Source organism: Anser anser (genome assembly GCF_964211835.1).
Source record: "Anser anser genome assembly, chromosome: 4".
Taxonomy (NCBI): Eukaryota; Metazoa; Chordata; class Aves; order Anseriformes; family Anatidae; genus Anser; species Anser anser.
In genome coordinates, this window is record NC_139724.1 from 32798694 (window position 1) to 32818727 (window position 20034).

At 41.9% G+C, this 20034-nt stretch overlaps 1 protein-coding gene across 28 annotated transcripts in view; it reads right to left on the minus strand.

Moving 5' to 3' along the window:
* Nucleotides 1–20034, minus strand: part of LOC310899686 (uncharacterized protein) — a 140768-nt gene that overhangs the window by 70454 nt on the left and 50280 nt on the right. For 14 of the 28 annotated variants that reach the window (XR_014584490.1, XR_014584500.1, XR_014584501.1 and 11 more), the window contains one exon: nt 1–18673. This exon is cut by the window's left edge. Coding sequence is in view for 1 of the 28 variants with exons in the window: in XM_083836414.1 (XP_083692540.1) it covers nt 14957–15118; nt 15835–16078 (406 nt within the window). In the remaining 27 variants the exon portion in view is untranslated. The remainder of the gene's footprint in view (nt 18674–20034) is intronic. The other 14 variants (XR_014584487.1, XR_014584489.1, XR_014584499.1 and 11 more) reach the window with 11 other exon arrangements.

Consider the following 20034-nt stretch of genomic DNA (forward strand, 5'->3'; position numbering starts at 1 on the left):
CCAGGGGCTCAAAAACTAACTGTTCAATAAGACACAGCAATGGCATTTCTGTATCAGCCAAAAGAAAACAATACAAAAGCGCTGGAGGAAACAGGACCATTAAGCTCATCTCCCAAAGACACAATGCAATACAGTTACTGACAGTGCCTAGAGAGTCACAACGAGTTCAGTTCAGCGCTTCCTAGGCAAAGAGCAGGAGCAGACAGTACCAGGCTGTCAGTGTTACAGAAGAAATAGCCAAACCGCTGAACGGTGTTTACCAGTGATTATAAGGCCTTAGTGAAAATAGACGAGTCAGCATATATTTTGACCTAAATCAACTAAACAAAGTGCTTGAGAGAAGCACCATCCTATCCACAGTGGACGACATCTTTCCAAGATGAATGCCCGAGTTTTTTTCCCCTTTTAGATGCCGCAAATGGTTTTTGGCATATTCTTCTACACCCAGATGGCGCCAAGTTAACTACTTTTATTATGCCTTTTGGATGGTGATCTTTCCGCAGACTTCCTTTTGGCATCACTACTGCACCCAATATATTCCAAAGGAAATGACAAGGCTACTGCAGCACCTGGAAGGGGATAGTTGCTTGTATAGACAAAGTCCTGGGATATTGCCATTAAGAAGAGAAGCATGATAAAAGCCTGTCTAGATTTCGAGAGACACTTGGTATTCAGGTCTAAAATGCAATAAACATGAGGCTACATCAAAAGGAGTTGAACTATTGAGACAGCGTGCATAAAAAAACTAAGCATAAGGACAGAGTGAGAAAAGGTAAATTGGCATAAGAAAGTAATAAATTAATGCAAACTCCTGAATCTATGTCAAAGTGAAATCAATGCTGGGTTATGGATGGCAATAATATATCCTTGGAATGAACTCCTGGAAAATGAAAGTACCTGATATTTGAACATAATACTAGAATATGTTTTCAACAGAAAGGAAGCTCTACCTGAAGCACACCCATGCTCCCTTCCCGTAACCACTCATAGCCACATGTATAACTGTGCTGAAGATTACTGAATTATTGCAACCAGGTCAGACTGGTGGGACTGCTACATACTGCTCCCGGACATTTGCTGATGATATAAATCACTCTCTGCAGACTGAGGAGTGTCTCACTGTAAAAGAAGCATGTAAAAAATGTATAAAAATGCTCTTCCAGAGAGCCATTTAAACTTTTGACTGACCACAAACCGCTTGTACCCCTGACAAATAGGAAAGACTTGGATCATGTGCCAGTGACTTGTCAAGTACTACTTAGGGTTTAATAAGGTACAGTTCACAGACATAGCACTGCACTGTGACTGGCACAGCCCTGGTAGTTGGTGGTACCCTGTCCAGATACCTTGTGAAAGTGATAGATGTATGAATATTGCAAATGGTTGGGGAAATTAAAGCTTTATGAGAAAGGTCTGCAAGCCTTAAAACCAATGTCTGATTCATAATTATAACACATCTGACTGGCTACTACCAAAAATGTTGAGCTGCAATATTTGAGTGTGGGAAGAGTGACTGGCTTAAATACATTAGAAACATACCCAATAATAACTGGACTCTTATTCCAAAGAGAAGCAGCATTTCGGAGTGCAATGGGGCCAATGTTATCCCAGCGAAAATAACCCTATGGTATTTCATTAGGGAGAATTACAAATAAGCCAATATATCCCTTTAGTGGTTTGCTACTGGTAGAAGACATTCTGCTTATTCTAGCTATGCCTACATGTAGCTGCCTGTAAAATACAAGAGCTACCACAATTTCCTGCTAATGGCTGATAAATGTATCCCCCCTCTAAGTTCAGCACACCACGTCCTCACAAGTGACTTCCTGACCCAGTTTCTTGACCAAAGGTACTCTGCTGTGTTATGACAATAGTATTGGAGTGTGCCGTGGGACAACACAATTACTTCCCATTTATTCAGAATTCTCTTGATTGGGGTATTATCCTTAACACAATGACTTCTAAACTGGAACACCCTCACTCAAATGTTTTAAGGCTTAAGCTCTCCAGAATTGCATTGTACATCTTTATCTGACATATTCTCTCCCCCTTCCCTCTCCTGGAATTCTTGCTTTCAGCAACCACATCCCTGTTTTTTTTTATTCCTGGAAAAAATTCTCCTTTCTCATGGTGTCTTGCTCGATCATTAATGTTGACATGCCAAAAGCTTCCCACCGAGATCTTGTTGGCTTTTTTGGCATCCCACTTCTCCACATCTGGTATTTTATATAGCTATCCATAATATTATAATTCTTGTGCCAGTAGCTTGTCCTCTTCATATGCAGACCATATCTCTCACAGCTTTTTCCCCAAATCTGTGTCTTCTCTGCTCCATTAGCTCCTCTAGCCCCAAACAACCAAGCTGTCTAAAAGCTCTATGCTTTTCAGAAAACATAAATCATCATCAAGTCCCAAAATATCTGACAACCTTTTACATAACAAAATTCATGACCAGAAGTAATGCACTCACAACCTGTGATTGAAGGCCAATGAAAATGACACAAGAAACTTTACTTTGCCCCATGCTGTTGCCGCTTGACTAGCATCCAGAAACTTGCTAACGACTGATGCCCTCAGAAATAGGAATTGATGCAGTTTGTCAACAAATTACTCGGTATTTAAGATAAAGGGAGTTTATATCTGTAGACCTTAAAGAGATAGTGTACGCTGTTCCCTTTTGAATGGGGGGGAGAGGGAGAGCACAACACACACACAAAAAAAAAATCACTACATCTCAGATTCTGACCATCCTTTTACCACATCACAAAAGCTCTCCTTGAAAGGCTGATGAAAACTACAAGACAGATAAAAGAAGAGTGATTCTAGTACAAAGGAGCATGATCAAGGGACCAGAATGCTCTTTTACCATATTCACCAATAATATAATAATATGAAATATCTTAATTACAGGAAGGAATTTGGATATGATCATACCCATCTGCACTTACTTGAAAAAAGATAAAAGATATCTTTATTGGATACTTAACAATCACACCCATTCTGCTAAAGTTTTGCTCATAAAAGGTCTCATTTCATTTGTGTCTTTTATCCCTGATTATTTTTTGACCCTGTAATTTCTCTTCAGCCTGCTAAATCTAGGTTGATCCAAAATGCCAGTAGCAACTACTCAAAACTAGTAAACTAGTATTACTTCTACTCTTACCCTACCCACTGTATAATGGTTGTTATATATGATCTCCACTGTCTTACACTTCATAGTTCTTCCTACTTGAAGAATTTATCCACAAGCCTACAACCGTCAGAGTAACAGGTCTACAATTTTTCTTATGTTACAGTGAAAGTGATTTTTTCCTATTGCCAATGTTTAAGCAAAATCAGGTAAATTTTCTGACCAAATGTCACAGTAAAAACAAACCAATAAACAAACAAACAAACAAATCAAACCAAGCAGCTAATTACAATTGGATTATCATTGGGAAAACAACAACAGCAAACAAACAAAAAACCACCAACACAATCAGAAAGAAAAAGATCATCACATTTTTGAAAAATGAGCAGAAAGACTGCTCCCAGCTTTTCCAGGAATTGCTCAACATGAGAGCATGCCAAGCTCTAGAAAGTAAAAGTCTGTCTCCAGGCACGTGTACAGCTACCTTCATTTTAAAAAGCCTGAAGAGTGAAGTGTCCAACTTACACCTGGGCTTTGCTGGAAATCAGGAAATAGGTCTTGTCTTACCTGTGTCTTGAAAGAAGGAAGGCTAAGGACTCTTCTCATGGGTGTAGCTGAGCACCAGAAGAGGTCATCCAGAGAGACTACGGAATCCCCATACTTGGAGATGCTCAAAACTGGACGAAACAAGGCCTTGGGCAACCTCATCTCATTTTGAAGTCAGCTTGGCTTTCAGCCTGGGTTTGGACCAGATGACATTCAGACATCCTTTCCAATCTCTTTTTTTTCTTCTATAATTTAATAATTTAATCACTAAATAAAAGAATAAACATTCCACAAATGAAAGGGTTCTGACATCCTTCTTCTGTGATAAACAGCACCTCTGTTTTCACCACATTGAAATAATGACGTAACATCTATTGATCAATTCTCTTTTGCTTACAGAACATGATTTCTACTTTTGCAAAAATGCTGTTCCTATCATTTTATCATCCGTGTGCTATTTGGACGGGTTTTATCACTGGGATTCTGATAAATGCTTGTTTCACCAGAACTTCAAATTAAATCTTACAATAAGTTGTAAGGCTACACCTACCCCTACATCCCCCTGGGTACTGCTTCCCTATTGCACAGGTAGAGAAAGAGGCATAAAGGAAGTCTGCAGAAAGGTCAGCAGATGAACCTTTCCTCCTGAATCTTAGTCTGTTGCTTTAAACACAAATCCACCCTTTGGTCATTGTATATACTCTATGGGCAACATCTTTCAGTATGTTAGGGCTTCCTCTTGTAGATATAACGGCTGATATAAATTATTCAATGGCAAAGACATATTTTCATCCAAACTGCTCCATATTCACGGTGTAATTCATATTTTTCGCAGCATGTTTTTGAAATGCTTACAGCTGTAGGCATTTACTCTGGTTGTTGCTTTATAAAGACTTCCTCCATGAAGGAGAAAGATCTCCTTCATTACAAGCCTCTGGAAGAGCCAATATCTCCAAAATTTCCTGCCTGTTAGTGAGAAGGATGATACTGAAAACATAGACAGCATCAGACATATGCTCATGCCAGAGCCAAAGGACCCACTGTGCAACTGCTTTGCTTCTGGATGCTCAGCACTGGCACATCCCCAGGGCAGAGCTGAACTGCTGTGCCAAGCATCTCACACCTTTCCTGCCTCTCCCTGCTTGCTTTCTGGCTCCCACGAGATGCATCTGGCACCACACAGACCCTGGTGACCTCCACTTATCTGCAGAATTTAAGGTCTTTCTGGTTTTTATGGCTGTCATTATTTTTGTTCGTGTCTTGCAGCCATTGCTAATAGCCTGAGTGCTGCCTTTGCCAGCTGTTGTGCAAGCTATATGTTCTGAAACATCATCCATTTCAAACAGAGGATACTCTGAAGACACAGATTTTGAGCAAGTACCTAACTGCTTAGTTTTCTACTGGCTTACTGAGGGTTTTTTTGCTAAATTGACCAAATCAGAACAACGAACTGCTGGCCAGACCTTGCTCACTTTCTTCACTGGTCCCTGTTCATCAGCCAGAGGCTGTCCAACTCCAGTCAGGACAGGACGAAAGAAACCATCCTCTCTTCAAACCATATTACCCCACAAAGGCATGGACATGCATCACACCTCTGAGCGTGTCACACCACTGACTGTTGGTATACTCATGCAGGCAAAAACCCAGTCCTTAAATGCCAGTGCTCAAAACCAGTAATACCTTTGCAGCAGTGGAAGCTGAGTATCCAAATGCTTGCAAGGCAAAGAGGAGCAGCCTACATCCTGACTGACTGTTGTGCTCAAAAAATCTGTCTTGCATGTGTGAGCAGCTGGGACAGGGCATGGTCTGCCTCCGGGGACATCCTCTCTTTGCATTGTTTTCCCTTTTTAAGAGTACAAGTGTTGGGAAGCTGCCTACAACTGTCGCTCAGTGAGATGAAATGAAATATGGTGTTATTAATGAAAGAAAAAAGTGACTTGCACAATAGAGAGATTCAACTAGCCTTCTGGAAAAGGAAGAGCAAAGAAGCATTTCTCCACACATCTCGGAGACATTCTGGGGTGAATATTTAGCTCATATAGCTGTATGGAGCTTGGCAACATGTGCCTAATTTACAGTGGGACAGGCAGAAGGGCCAGCGAGAAGGGATGCTGACAGCCTAGGAATGGAGTGGCAATGTGGTATTTTAACAAAGATGAAAAGTGTCGCTCTACATCTGTAGATGTAGACTTTGTTAATGCCATTGCATTTCTCAGGCCACATAGCTGAACCATCAGTGGGTTTGGCCTTGTCACCTTGGTATAAGCAAAGTCTGATGAAAAGTGAGTAATTTTTAAAAGAAAGCATTTCTGTGGCTTTGATTCTCTGTTTTGTGGTCATTTCCTTGGAAGGAACGTTAGTCATTTTGGGCTTTTGCACTTGCATTGAAAAAAAAAATGAAAGGGGAAAAAAAGTGTGGGAGATACAGAAGGTTTTAGCAATGTCTATGTGAGAGGTGGGGACCCACAGCCAGAGGCTCACCAAGAGGAGCAGGCAGTTTTCCTCCTGTGGAAACCTGGGTTCCAGGCAGGAGCCCTTGGGATGTAGGTCCAGGCTGCGAGCAGCACAGTCTCCAAAACCAAAGACAACATGACCAGTAGCACTTTGGGTGCTGTTTGCATAGCTCTGACCTTAGAGTTTGGCTTCCCTCTGTAATGCCTGTGAGGAGCCAGGTGCCCAAGCATGAGCATCCCAGGAACCAGCAGAAGGGGCAGGAGACAGCAGAAATCAACCAGATGCATGCTTAAGGTCCAGCAAACATCTACACTCTAATGAAAGAAAGCACCTACCTCCACCTGGGATCTGTGTCCATCCATTCCCCTCTTGAAGCCAGTCCATACACCAGTCTCGTACAAACCATTTTTTTCCAGAAGAGTTTACCCCTGAGCGGGCTCCTCATTCCTCAGCCGAAATGGAAACATCCCTGTGGATCCCTGCAGATGCATCTGCCCAGAGGTTAAGGGCTGTGCAGCTCCTTCTTTGCTCCCAGGAATTCACCTTTGAACTTGCTGAAGTCTGTCAAATCTAAGGCATTTCAAGAGCCCTAGCATCTTGGACCCTACGAGCTGTGGAGAGGTTTCCAAAAATATTTTGATTTGCTGGAAATTTTCCAACCAGCTCTAATTGGCAGATGCACAGCTGTGAGTCAAGAAGGTGATAGAAAAATTAGTACAGTCTTGCTTGGTTTGTAATTGCAACTGAGTTTTTTATCTGTCCTAAAAATTCTTGAACAATAAAAAGTTGCCTCTAATCCCTCTCCCCCAAAGGCAGCACAAGCTTTGCAGCTGACTAAGAATGGGATCTGTAACATGTATTATGCCATTTGCCACATTCCAGAAATAATTTTCCTATAGCCTTGAAGCAGAATGAGTGCAGCGCACATAAACAAACAGAAAGCTCTTCAGGGCTTGATCTTTAAAGGTTTACCTCACTGTTCTTCCTGCAAAATTGGTACCTCTGGCACTGGTGCTCCTGCAACAGATCTGAAAACAACTCATATTTAACTTTGTAACTGCTCTAAGTCATTGTTTTGATTCCTGTGTGAGCTTTGGCTGGCTGATCCCTTGGTTTTAAAAAGTCTGCTCAGTTGTATTTTTCTGACAGGTTTGAGGCTTACAACAGAATTGTTTTAAAGGGCATGGTGGCTTCATGGTACTTGGCATTGCCTCATGATAATACAACATCTTTCCACAAGGAGATCAAGAACAGCAGCTTCTGTCCTGAGCATGGTGGCTCTGCTGAGAGAGGTGCCTGAAATACCTAGGGAAGCATAATCTTCTGAAGCAAAGACCACACTCACACATTGCTTCGTTGAAACTGTTGGTGTCGTTGAAGGCTTCTTTTCTGGACCACTGCTTCCACCACAGCTGCCAATGATGAATCCCGTAGGCAAAGCAAGCACTGTGCTGCAGGGAGGAGCATCGGTGGCCCTGTGTCCAGAGCCAGGGAAAGGGCAACTCCAGGCTGAAGACCTCAGTCCAAGAGCTAGGTTTCACAATACTCTAAGAGAGATGTCGCCATCTGCAGTGCTGGTTGTTTACTCATTCCATCTGGAGGGCTGGGGGTGCTTTCCCCAGGAAGTAGCTTCACTAAGAGCAGCACTATGAGGGAACGTAGCTGCCACAAATCATTCACAATTATTTACAATTTTTCCTTCATCCTTAAGGAAGAAGGAGACCAAGAAAATCAGTGGAAAGGTCCGAAGAGCTGCCTTTCAGTTGCTTTTCCCAGCTTTCATCTCTGCCTCTGCAACTGCCTCCTGCTTGCTGCCTCACAGATACTTTGATAGCAAGCCACAGAAACCACAGCAGCAAGTACTTCACAGGTCCTGGGGAAACTCTCCAGGGGGAGGGGAAGAAATAGGTACGAAATTGTTACTCATTTTGCTCTCTGTGTTTATTTATTTTGGACCCATTGGACTAGACCGCAACTAAAACTTTATGAACCTAATAAAATTCCCAACATTCTCAGACATGGGTCGTGATGTTTATATATTAGGCAGAATACAAAGGTGTATTTATGAGGAGACTGGAAGTACTTAAGGATGCTTGAGCTCAGGCAAGGCATAAAGCACACATTAGAAATGTTTTCAAAACTTAGTGCAGGTACAACCGAGCTAATAGGCATGCTTCCCACATAGGAACATGAAGATAAACGGCACGACACATCAAAACCAGAAGCGTTTTGGAAACACTGTGCACCGCATCACAGAGCTATGCCTCCCCCTCACAGGTGGTGGTGAACAAGGCAATCTAATTATTTTCCGATAGATGTTATTGACTTATTTATTTGTCTAGTCCCACTGGGGCTAAGACACAAGATACCTCATTTGGATGTTGGTGGTAGTTACAGACACTAATAAATAGAGGAAGGGTACAATAGTAAACATCTCTTTTCCCTTCTGTCCTCATAAAAATATTACATTCCCTAATTCCATAAGATATACTGTCTGACTGAAGTCAGAGGATAATGGGTCTTGGCGACAGATTAGGCTTTCAATTTTTATAAATATGAAAACGCTAGAGGGAATATACGCCAGGGTTTATTTTTGCCAGGAGCAAATAAACAGTTCTGTCAATACACAGATAATCTGCTTCCCAGCTTCCCCCTTTCTTCTCTTGTCTTTGGCCATCTCCACCCCTAAAAAAAAAAAGGGAAAAAAAAAGAAAGAAAAAGAAAGGTTGTGTGTTCATTCTCCTCCTGTCACGCATGATTTTTTTACTGATTTCAGCATTAACTTTTCTGGATACTTCCTGTCACTGGAAGACCTCTCCCTCCCCACAAGAACAGCATACGTTTTCAATTTAGATTATGTTCCCAGCAGATGTTGCAGGACGTGAAGGCCTTGCTTTCTCTTTCATTAAAAAAGCACTTGTAATACATTTTATTGTCTTGGATGGAAAAAAGGCGTGTATCACAATCTTCAGAAATTGGTTGATGTGATTTCATAATCTTTATCTTAGCAGAACAATGAAAGGTTAACAGAAAAGAATCAAAATCAACGTCTGTGTTGAATGCTTATGTATTCTGATGAGTAGATGTAAGCATCCCTCCAAGGGGTACTATGGCAGGAAAGGTTTAATGTCTTGGGGAGAACTCTTCAACTCTAATGCACAATCATCCTAAGAAAATTCCCATTATTTTCATAATATTTTGCATGACAATTCAGAGCACACGTGGGTGCATTTGATTCTCTACAAGGAGCTCCAGGCTATCTTGTATGCGTACAGCTTTATCTGAAGTAAGACCTGCTAACACAAATCCCCTCCATTCTCAAGACACAGCAACGACGTCCCACATGGACCCCGAGATCTGTGTTGGAGCATAACATCTAAATGCGCTGCTGGGGGAGTACTGTACACATGGTGCTTGCTGCTGGCCAGTGGCCACATAACCCGTGTCTTCCTGGCATCGGAAGGACCTTCTCTGAAGGGCAACCAAGAAGTCAGGGCTTTGAACTTCCCTATGAAAGAGGGTACAAACCAATCAAGCCCCTCCTTTCTTAATACCCACCCGTGAGCAAAGCTTGACACGAAAAGAATTAGGCAGGTTACATGAAAAACAAACAAAAAGCCACAGAAATCCCATCAGAAAATAAATATAACAGGAAACAGCATGCTAGAGTCTCAAAAAGTGCCCTTTAAAAATCTTTAAACTTATTTGCACTGGGAAATTGCTGTTGGTAGTCCAGAGGATGCTCACAGTGCCTCAAAAGCATCTGTTATTGCCTGATCTCGCAAATACCTACTGCTAGGGATGTCTATGTGCGTGTGTGTGTACTTTACATACACTCATATTTACTTATTCCGTCCTTTGTGTCGAAACTAAGAACAAAATGAGGTTATACCCTACGGCAAAACATACACAAACATAATGTGGAATCACCAAAGCTGCCAAAAAAGCCCCGCTGTGGAGAGAAGATCAAGTCTAACAAAACGGACAGCAAACCACAAGTTTCATACAGAAAGCTTGTTTCCAACGCAGTTAGATTTTATCATTCTTGTTTCTTCCTGTATTATGGAAGCAATTGTTTTTTTACCAAAGCATAGGTATGTCAGAGCCAGAAGCAATGGTCCATCTAAACCTACATTTGCGACTGCAAGTCATACAGACAATTTGATATCTCAGCATCTATTCCCAACCACATAAATCCAGCCAGTGGCTCTCTTTCGTGTTTCCTCATTTTCCATAAATTTGTCTATCTTCCCTTGAGATGATATGTGTTGCTTTTTGCTGCTCACTTTGGCAAATCATTACATAACTTAAAAATCATTTGTGAAATAGAAATTGAGCTTGAATTACAGCTCAGGTTGGTCGTCACCACCTCTGTCTCACTGCATGGCGTGTTGGGTTTCCTGACTGTACACGCTAACTTTCATCTCTGTAACCACTGCAGGTTGTTTCTTAACAGCACCATGCACAGTGCTGCTGGAGATGAGAGCACACTGCCTCTGAATCCTCCCTGCTGCTGAAAACCTGAATCTAGGCAAGCTGTCAAGGTGGCACACCCTACCAAGGGCTTTCACCTGGGCATGAACGTCTGAGACCCAGTTCCTTCCTTTGGCTGGTGTTACTCAGGACCAGCAGCAGTGCTCAGCAGCCTCCTGATCACACCTGAAGCCCCCAGGATTGCTCCCCCATGGTTTGCCTTCCTATACATTGATTTTTTTCTCCAACCCGTGAGCTTTCTAGGCAAGGGAAACCCCTCAGGAGACACGCTGAGCCCATCCTGACTCACTCCTCCCCATGCAGTCACAGGGACAAAGGAGATGACAAATCCAAGGGATTGACACTGTCCTTAAGGGATGGGACAGTTGGGTTTCGCCCATGCTCATGGCATTGCTGGACCAAGAGGGCAAAACCAACCTGGGTGCAGCAGAAGCAGCTAAACACAGAGAGGCGGCCACGGGGAGGCAAAAGGTTACACTGAGGATACAGCAGCTCCTCACGGGCAGGACATCTGAACAGAGCATATAAACACTCCACGCTTCCCAACATGGCTTTAAATTAACATAAACCCTTCTGTAACACCGCCAGGGAATGACTGACTGAGAAGTTTATAGGCCAGAGTGTCCAAGAACTCACGCTCTATTGCCCTATGAACATTTATTAAAAAACATAAAAATGAAATGGAAATGTCCATATTAGGAAGATTTGATGCCCTTGGTGGACACATATCTTTTATTTTCAGGAAAAAATTGCTTTCCTTCCAAGAAGCCTGATGGACTCAGAGATCAGGACTTGCTAAAATCACCCATAATGCTATTCTACAGGGCTGCTTTTGCTTGCTGTTAAGTGATATTCTGTAGTTCCTCCACTAACTCAGGAGGCTGAGTTTGACTGGCCTGGGTTAAGCCAAAAAGCCGTAAATAGAAATAGAAAACCAGAAAATATTGTAACAGATATTCAAAATCATAAATCTGTAATCAGCAAAGCAGAGAACCTCTGTTAACATCTTCACTTAAAACAACTATTTGTTGAGGCATGCAAATAAAAAGACTTAATGAGACTAATTTAAAAAGTAGCTTTTGCAAGCCCAAGAGTTTTGGATTACTTGTTTAAGTATCCAGATTGCTGAAAGCTGGGCTGCTCTCAAGAATCCCATAACCTTTTGACATTTCTGTGCCGCGCATTTACATCCCTATGAGATGCATGGGTCCTGCCTGGGAAGAAGCAGCCTTTCGAGGCTCTAGTCATGCATTTTCCATGAGCCATCCCCTGGACAATAAGCAGCACTAAACCCAGAATCAGCCACCATGTGTGGAGCCCCACCAGGCTACTGCCAAGCTTGTGGGGACACCCCATGCACGAGATGGGTGGTGCACACCCGAAAAGCACCATGCATCAGGGTGCCCTCACGCAGGGAGAGGGCTGTGTGGAGGAAAGGTGTGGGGACTCAACGTGATGCCCATGGAGATTTGGGAAGTTGGTCCAGCGCTTCCCTCAGTCTTTGCAACCAGCTGGGGAAGTTGACTCAGTCTTGTACCTTGTACCTTGTGCTGTCTCTCTAGGAAACAGCAAAATGCCTGAAAGGGTGGCTGGGATTCACTTCAGCCATGGATTTTTACCTTGGCTTTACACTGCACTTGCAACTGGATCGATGAAATAAATTGGCCATAACGATGTCAAAATCTCTGTATACTTTTCTCTGACAAATTCAATTGCTCAGTAAAAATGAATTACAGGAGAAAAGCTTTATCATGTGCATTGCCTTGTATAAAAAAAAAAGGAAAAAAAAAGAAAAAAATGTTTTGTCTCATTTTAGATCGTTTCTTAATATTGCCCACAAGGTGTTACCACATTGATTTTTTTTATTATTATTATCATTACTTTCATTTCTAAGCTGCTGCTTCTTTCTGATACTCTTAGGCACACTTTGTGCTCTTGTCCTAGGATACAAGACTTTGCCTTTCTCCTGATCTTTTAGGAAGAGCTGTGCACCTTGGTGGGACTAACAATGAACGTATAGAAACTGTGAATAATTAACCCGTAGATCAACCTCTTCTCACAAGTGCATGACCACGTAAGCTGGTAAACTCAGAAACATGTGCATGGCTCTCAAAGGATAAATATATCTTTCTGTGTGACGTATACTTGACAAACACCCAGCATGTCTGAAAAAAATTGACTTTCTAGATGCCTCCTTACAAACCTAAAAGCTTACCTCTTGACCCCAGTTTTTAAGCTTGATTCAGAGCAAACGTTTACCCTGAGAGTAACACAGCCACCAGCACCAGCACAATCTTGGCAGAAAAGTCCATGTTGATACTTATATCACCATAAAATCCACTCATGCTGAGTGAATTAATTACTTACTGAGCTGATAGTTTTGAAGAAAAAGCAAGATAAAAACAACAAAAAAGACAAACAAATAAGAATCCAAATACAATCACAACATCTGCTGAAATGTTAAAATAAGAATGGAATAATGTTTGCAGTGTTGAACCTTGGCTTTTGGATGAGTTTGTTGCTATCAGATTTCAAAACACATTGGCGCCTTTAGACTCATACAGGTTTCCTGCAGTGCTTTTCAAAACGCCTGGCAGCCAGTCCCAATAGGCCAGAGCCTCAGAGCAACTCTGCAAACTATTTAGCACCTGAATCCCATTTATTTCCACATAAATGTCTCAGTTCCTCAATCATAATTTGGAAAACTGTACTTCTCTGCCTCTCAGGAATTGTTCAACAGAGTTTTTAAATAAGACTTCTGAAGTCTTTTAGGTATGATGGCAAGGGGAGAGCACGGAGATATCCTGGACAGACCAAAGTGAAATGAGGAATTAAGTGACAGAAATTGCCAGTTACAAGATGAGCTTTGCTTTGGTTCCTGGAGATAGATAGATAGCCAGCCAGATAGATAAAATGTAAAAACACTATTAAAAGCCCCAAATTACAATCCATAATCTGTAAAACTCAGCTAACAGTGTGCATACTGAACCAGACTCAAAGTTATTCTTAATTCATGATGCTGAAATTTTCCATAGTGCCATTTATGGCATTATCAAATTATTTCCATCGTACACTGGAACAGATAAATAGCAAAACTCAGCAATCCATACCAGAAGTTATATATATGGAAATACTGTCTAATTTTTGGAGAAAACACTTTGTACCAGCTCACTGGCTCAAGACAGATGGCCCCATAAACCTCTCAGCGATGTATAAAAGCTAAGGTTGTATTTGAAGGGCTCCAGGGAGCAGATTTCACACACATGACTGAGTGCTGCAGCAGAGGAGCAGAGGCCATTCACCACAAGGTTATGGGACATGAGCTGAATGCCCCATCTCCTGTGCACAACATAGGGTGAGACTGAAGTGAAGAGCAACAGCAAGTGACTCCATCGGTATTTCCTCACCTACAAGGACCCAGGGGTGTTGCTGAAACCATAGCTCAGAGAAGCTGCACACTCCAAGCACTCTGAGCAGAAGCGCCCAAATTTATATACCTAATGGTGTATAGCTATTTATATGCCTCCCTTCTCCATTATTAACTTATGCACTGTGAACATCAGGCTTGACATGACATATACTCATATACTGGCATGTCACAAGGGAAGCCTGTTTGCTTCAGTCGATGTATCCACAACTATTTACTCATATCTTAAGAGACAGACAAGATACACAATGCTAAACAATTATCAATCTTTTCCAGCTTCACAACATTTTGGACCTATCTGTAAACAAGCTATCATCCCCAGTGCTTCGATTCATAAAAGCGTAGCAGAAGGCACAGTATAAATAAATATGGCTACCATATGGTACTTCACTTTTGCCCTTGCGAATCAGGCACAATAAGCACTCTGTCCTCTGTCTGCTTTGGAAAGCCCTTGATTATTTAACAATACCTGGAATGCATTGCTTTTACACATCAAAATTAATCTCACTCCGTGAGACATCACTCTAAATTGGAAAAAAAAAAAAAAAAGCACATATATATGTGAGAGGGAGGGAGGGAGGGAGGGATGGAGGGAGAACTTTGCACATGTCAACACATTATTGCAAACAGGGCCACAAGACATATACTGCAGTGTGGGGCTGGGAAGTGTGGACCTGAGGTTTTTGCTAATATTTCACTTGTATAAGAGATTCTTCTGTTTTAATGGAGAGAAAAGTACGTAGCTGGAGCTAGCAACTTGTTTACTCATCAGTTCAGAAATTTCCTAGTGTTGCTATAGATCGGCTACTGCTAGGAAGCAGTAAGGATGCTACTGTTTCCTTTGTTAAATAAATATAAAGCCAGAATGTGCACCCGTCCAGCCGGTGCCTCTGCCCCAGGCTCACCTTGTGCTGGCCCAGTGATGCCCGCAGTGGTCCCTGGGCCCAGAGCCGTGTCCCTGCCGTGCTGCTGGGCTGGGGAGGAAGGAGGAGGCAGCCGCTGGTCTGACTGCAAAAGGACACAGCTGGAGATGGGGATCCGGGACAGAGTATTTCTGGACAAGTAGCCTGCAGGAAGAAGGTGGCATCACAGATGTCTCTGTTTGGAAAATGCCGCTCAGGTTTCCCCAGGCACATTGCTGGGAAAGTCAAATTAAAAATTATCCATGCTATTTAAACTTAGCCCTTGCAGGTAAATCTTTCAGAGAGGGATGGTCCTGAATGCCATTACTGCGCAGCACATTTTTCTCTGACTCGATGAGCAGGGTGGTGGGCACTACTTAATGAGCAGCGACAGCACAGTGTCCTGATCTCCTCTATCAGCAGCACCACCGGGCTCCAGCCCCTGCGAGAGGAGACATGAGCAGAGGTCTGTGCAGGTGACAGCCCCCACACTCATTAGCTCTTGGCCCTCCAACTCCTGAGCTGCAAGTGATGTGAGCTGTCACCCTCCTGGGCACAAGCTCTCAGGGACAGGGACAGGCTGATTGACAGTCATTTCCCCAGGCATCTGCTGGCAACGGATAAATGCTGAACTCAGAAATCTCACTGTCTGGCAGATCCTCAGGGCAGTTATGGGTTTTTCCTCCTAGTCCTGACTCGACCCACTGATCTTCAGCTCATTTTCATCCCCATCTGCCTCTTCTATCTCCTTGGCCATGCCCCTCATGCCATCCTTCAGATGGGGCCTGGTTCCCAACCCAGCCTGAGCTGGACATCCAACCCACCCTCCACTCTTCTCCCTCTCACTCTCGGTTTCCCTCCCCATGTGCTCCTGTTCTCACCTGCCTCTGATTCACCTCCTTGCACAAGTTTCCAGCTCCCCCCTAGGCTGGTGGTACTTAGCTCTCCGTCTGTGTGTGGCTGTGGCTGAATACTTCTTGCAGAATGGAGAAAAAACATTAGGAGACGTATTTCTATCAAAGAGATGAGTATAAGAGATATACAGAAACTATGTTTTTCTGTTGCTTTGGTGGCTGTAGTATATACATTCCACGTTTTACCTTTCCAGATATATATTTTTCTCATCTGGGAGGCACCATCTCGTGAAAAAAGGCATATAACCCAATAGAAATTGAGTGTGGGATCTCAAGGACGCACTGGAAGACTTTGTGAGTTCAGAGTCATGAAAGCCATAAATGCTAATACAAGTGGTCCACGAGCACATATTCAAAGTAGAAACAAAAAAGGATTTCCCCACTGTGGCTCATGACTCATTACCTAGCTGTAGCCATGGTAGGCAGAAGAGCATTCTTGCAAGGCTCTATAAGCCCCCTGGGACTGCGGTAACACAGGGGAGTGAAACTGCTTCAGAACAAAACATATTTTAGGAATTAAATAACTTCAGCCCTTGTCCACAGTATAAACATTCTCCTTTTTTTTCTTTTCCTAGTGGTAAGGGTAAAAATGCCAGTAAAATGTAGAAGTCTCTCCAGAGGGTCTACTTTCATGTTGCAAGAAGGCTCACACAGTGTAAAGAGGATGGCTGGAGAGCAGAGAGGCCATTACCAGGGATAAGATAGATCATGCTGGATAGACCATGCCCAGAGAAGTGGCATGGAAGGACCAGAAGAGAGAGAGAAAGTGATGAATGAAAGGGAAGGATGAAAATAACATTGGACTGGTCACATTTTTGAGGGAATGATCATTTTAACCACAGACTGTCAAATAACTGACTAAGCTAGAAACACTTTGATGAACACCCCAAATACAATACATTCCTGAGTGTTACCTTTGACTTCAGACCTCTAAAATCTGGCGTTTTAAGAACATATGCCAAGTATGATAACACATATAGGTAGATTTCCGTCACCCCCCTTAATTGTTGTTGGCCTTTGAAACTCTAATAACAATTACTGAGTGTCTTCTGGACATCTGAGCTGCTAAGTCTCACTTTACTCCGCACCTATAAGCTACATTCTGGGTAAAGTCTCACTGTCTTCTGGGTTGGTGAGGGCCGCCTTTCCTATTAATGTCTCCTATAGACTCCACTTTTTCTCCAGCCATTAATAACAGTGATTGTAAGAACAAAGAACTGGCTTGAATGTCATTCAGAGAGGCTCTCAGCCATGGGAGTTTTCCCCCAGCTCCATTTCAGGCAGCATCAGTGAGGGGTTAAGTATCTCATAGAGAAAGGACCACTATGTAAGCAGGAGTGACTTTTTTTGGATGAAATTGCCAGGATTCCCTAACCTAAAGAGGGTACCACCATTCTTTGTCTTTTTTATTTTTTTTATTTTTTTTAACCTTGAATTTTCTGCATTGCCTGTTTGTTCGCTCTCTGGACACTGCCAGATATACATTTTTAAGCCCTCTTGGCTTTGAGACATCTTCTTTTCTGCCTTAATCAGTAGATACTTTGCTGGATATAATTATAACCGGAAACCCTTATGTGCATGTTAACATAGTTTGAAAATCAACTGAATATCAAGAGTTTGGGAGTTTTGGTTATAACTTACTATCCTCTCAGTGATTAACAGGCTATTCCACATTTGCCCACAATTCCACTAATCTTCTTGTAAATGCCCCTCCACATCCCCAGATTGTTTTGTCTTGCTTAGCTTTAACTCATCATGGCTTTTAACTCCAATTTTTTCCTGCTAGTAGTAACTTAGAGAATGTTCTTGTGTAGCTGCCACCTCTGTTTTCCATTTCCAGAACAGTTCATTTGTTAACCTCAGATTTTTTGAGCAGTCCCTTGTGAAGCCACATTGGCTTTTTTCGTGTTCTTTGCATATTTTTTTTTCTCAGAGGAATTTTAATCTGTTGCACCCTAAATTCTCATTTCTTATTAGAATTCTCCAGCTTGTTTTCACACCCTTGGATTTGAGGTACTTCTTCTCATTGTATCCAGCCCACTAAGACCCTGATTTAGCTAAGCAGTTAAGGATGTGCTTAATTTAAAGAATGTGTATAATCCTATCCCTGTTCAACAGAACACATATATCAACTGCTGCTCCAATGGGACAAAGGCACATGCTGAAATTTACTGTAAATTTGTAAAAATGTCTATTCCTGAAATCTAATCCTCCAGTCCTACTGCAGCACCTTCTGGCTCCTAAACAGTTTTTCTCAATTAAACAAAAGATGATTTTGTAATTCTCAGTTGCTTTTATCCTTTCGTTTTCATGGTACTTGTTACCTTCTGACCTTTAAGATCACTGAGTTTTTTACATCCCCTAGAGAGAAGTAACCGCATGTTTTACCATATTGGCATAACAGGCTATCATGTTCTTGCAAAGCAAGAGACTCTTTATACACAGTAAGCAAAATAAAGCTGACTTTCTAGACCTCCAATTTCTGACTGATAGGATTTGCATTTGTGAAGGATCAACTGTGAAGGCTCAAACTTACATGGTTGTAAGGCTTTGTATGGGTGCAGAGAATGCCCAGAGACAATATGCTCCCAGACCAGGCTTTACCTTGTTTCCATAGTTAGGTGACTTTTTACTCTCTTGTAGAAAGTGACACCTACCATGCACGTAGAAACATGTTTCCATGAGATGAAGGAGCAGAGAGAGACCACACATGCCCCAGAGTGGTTGATCATCATTTCCATGCTCTCAGTCACTGCTCCCTGCAGTAATTTGTCCCCTCCTCATTGCAAGAATCAAATGAACTATCCTGAAAGAAAGAAGTTGTGATTCAGTACCATAGTACTGTCCTGGTGACTTTTTGTTTTCACCCCAAGCTTCAAAAACAGTCATATTTGTTCTAGTAGCCAAATGCAAATTGAAAAGAAATGGAAAAGAAGTGACAAGCAAATCTTTTCAGGATTGAGCTTTGTCTTATTAATTAAAGCTGATAAAGTAAGGATAACACTTAAGAATTTTGCACCTTGAGGCAATCAAGGAAGTCTGAGTCCTGACAGTCAATCTGACACAGCACTTACAGCTTCATTCACTGTCTCCTAAGAAATATGTCACTTTGCTTCTTGGCTACACTGTTGACTCAGAGTGTAACATGATTTCCAAGCGAAAAGCAGAACAGAATACAGACCTATTTGATTCCTGGCTTGGTATCTTGTTTTTGGCTTAAACAAAGCTTTGGTTTAAATTATTATTATTTTTTTTTTGATGTTGTTGGATTTTGGAGGGAGGGGGTATGTAGTTTTACCTCATTTTTCAGTATTATCTGTTAAACGTATTGTGCAGCTTGATGCTATCACCCACACCCCAACAGCACTTTATCACTTTATCACTTACTCCCTTTCAACCAGGAGAGGAATTTTTCTTGGTGTTAATAGAAGTGCAGTAAAGCACTGCACAGGACCCCTCTGAGAGGAGAAGTACAGAGGGGTTAGTCTAAATTAGAGTTTGGGTGTTTTTTTAAACAAAAATAAAATATTTTATTAACATAGGAAATGATTCAGAAGAATTTGCAGTCTACAAAGCAGGGTAATGTCCTTCAGATGGTACAATTACCCAGACAACTGGAAAAACTTGCAATTGCACAAATAAGGCATAGCACTGAAAAGCTGATAACAATGTAAGAAGTTACAGATAGGTATTGCTCATCTAGGCAAGGGTGAGCGTATTGCAATCAGCAGCCAAACTTGGATAACATGATATGTAACATATTAAATAAAGATGTTTAACGTTTCTTCATAATAAAGTAAAGAAGTCATAAATCACAAAGTACTGAATCCTTTGGGTACCACAATTCTACAAGTTTGAAGACAAAGAAGATATCAAGTTTCATTCTCGTCCTCATTATAATCTCTGCGTAGTAACCCTGAGGTCAGGGAGAGAGGTGAGAGTCTAAGGAGGTAAGCCTTCAATGGGGAAGGAGTGATTTTGTTTTAGACTGCCATGATTTCTTAAAAGAAGATTCTGCTGCCTGAGTAATTTGGAGCATTTTGCCTCAGAGATCTGAAATAACAGTGAAATTGGTAATACATTAAGTAATTCAGGGATCATTTTGTAACTGAGACTGCCCTTTAAATTTATCCACTTTCTCTCTAAAATGTTCCCTTCCAAGAACTA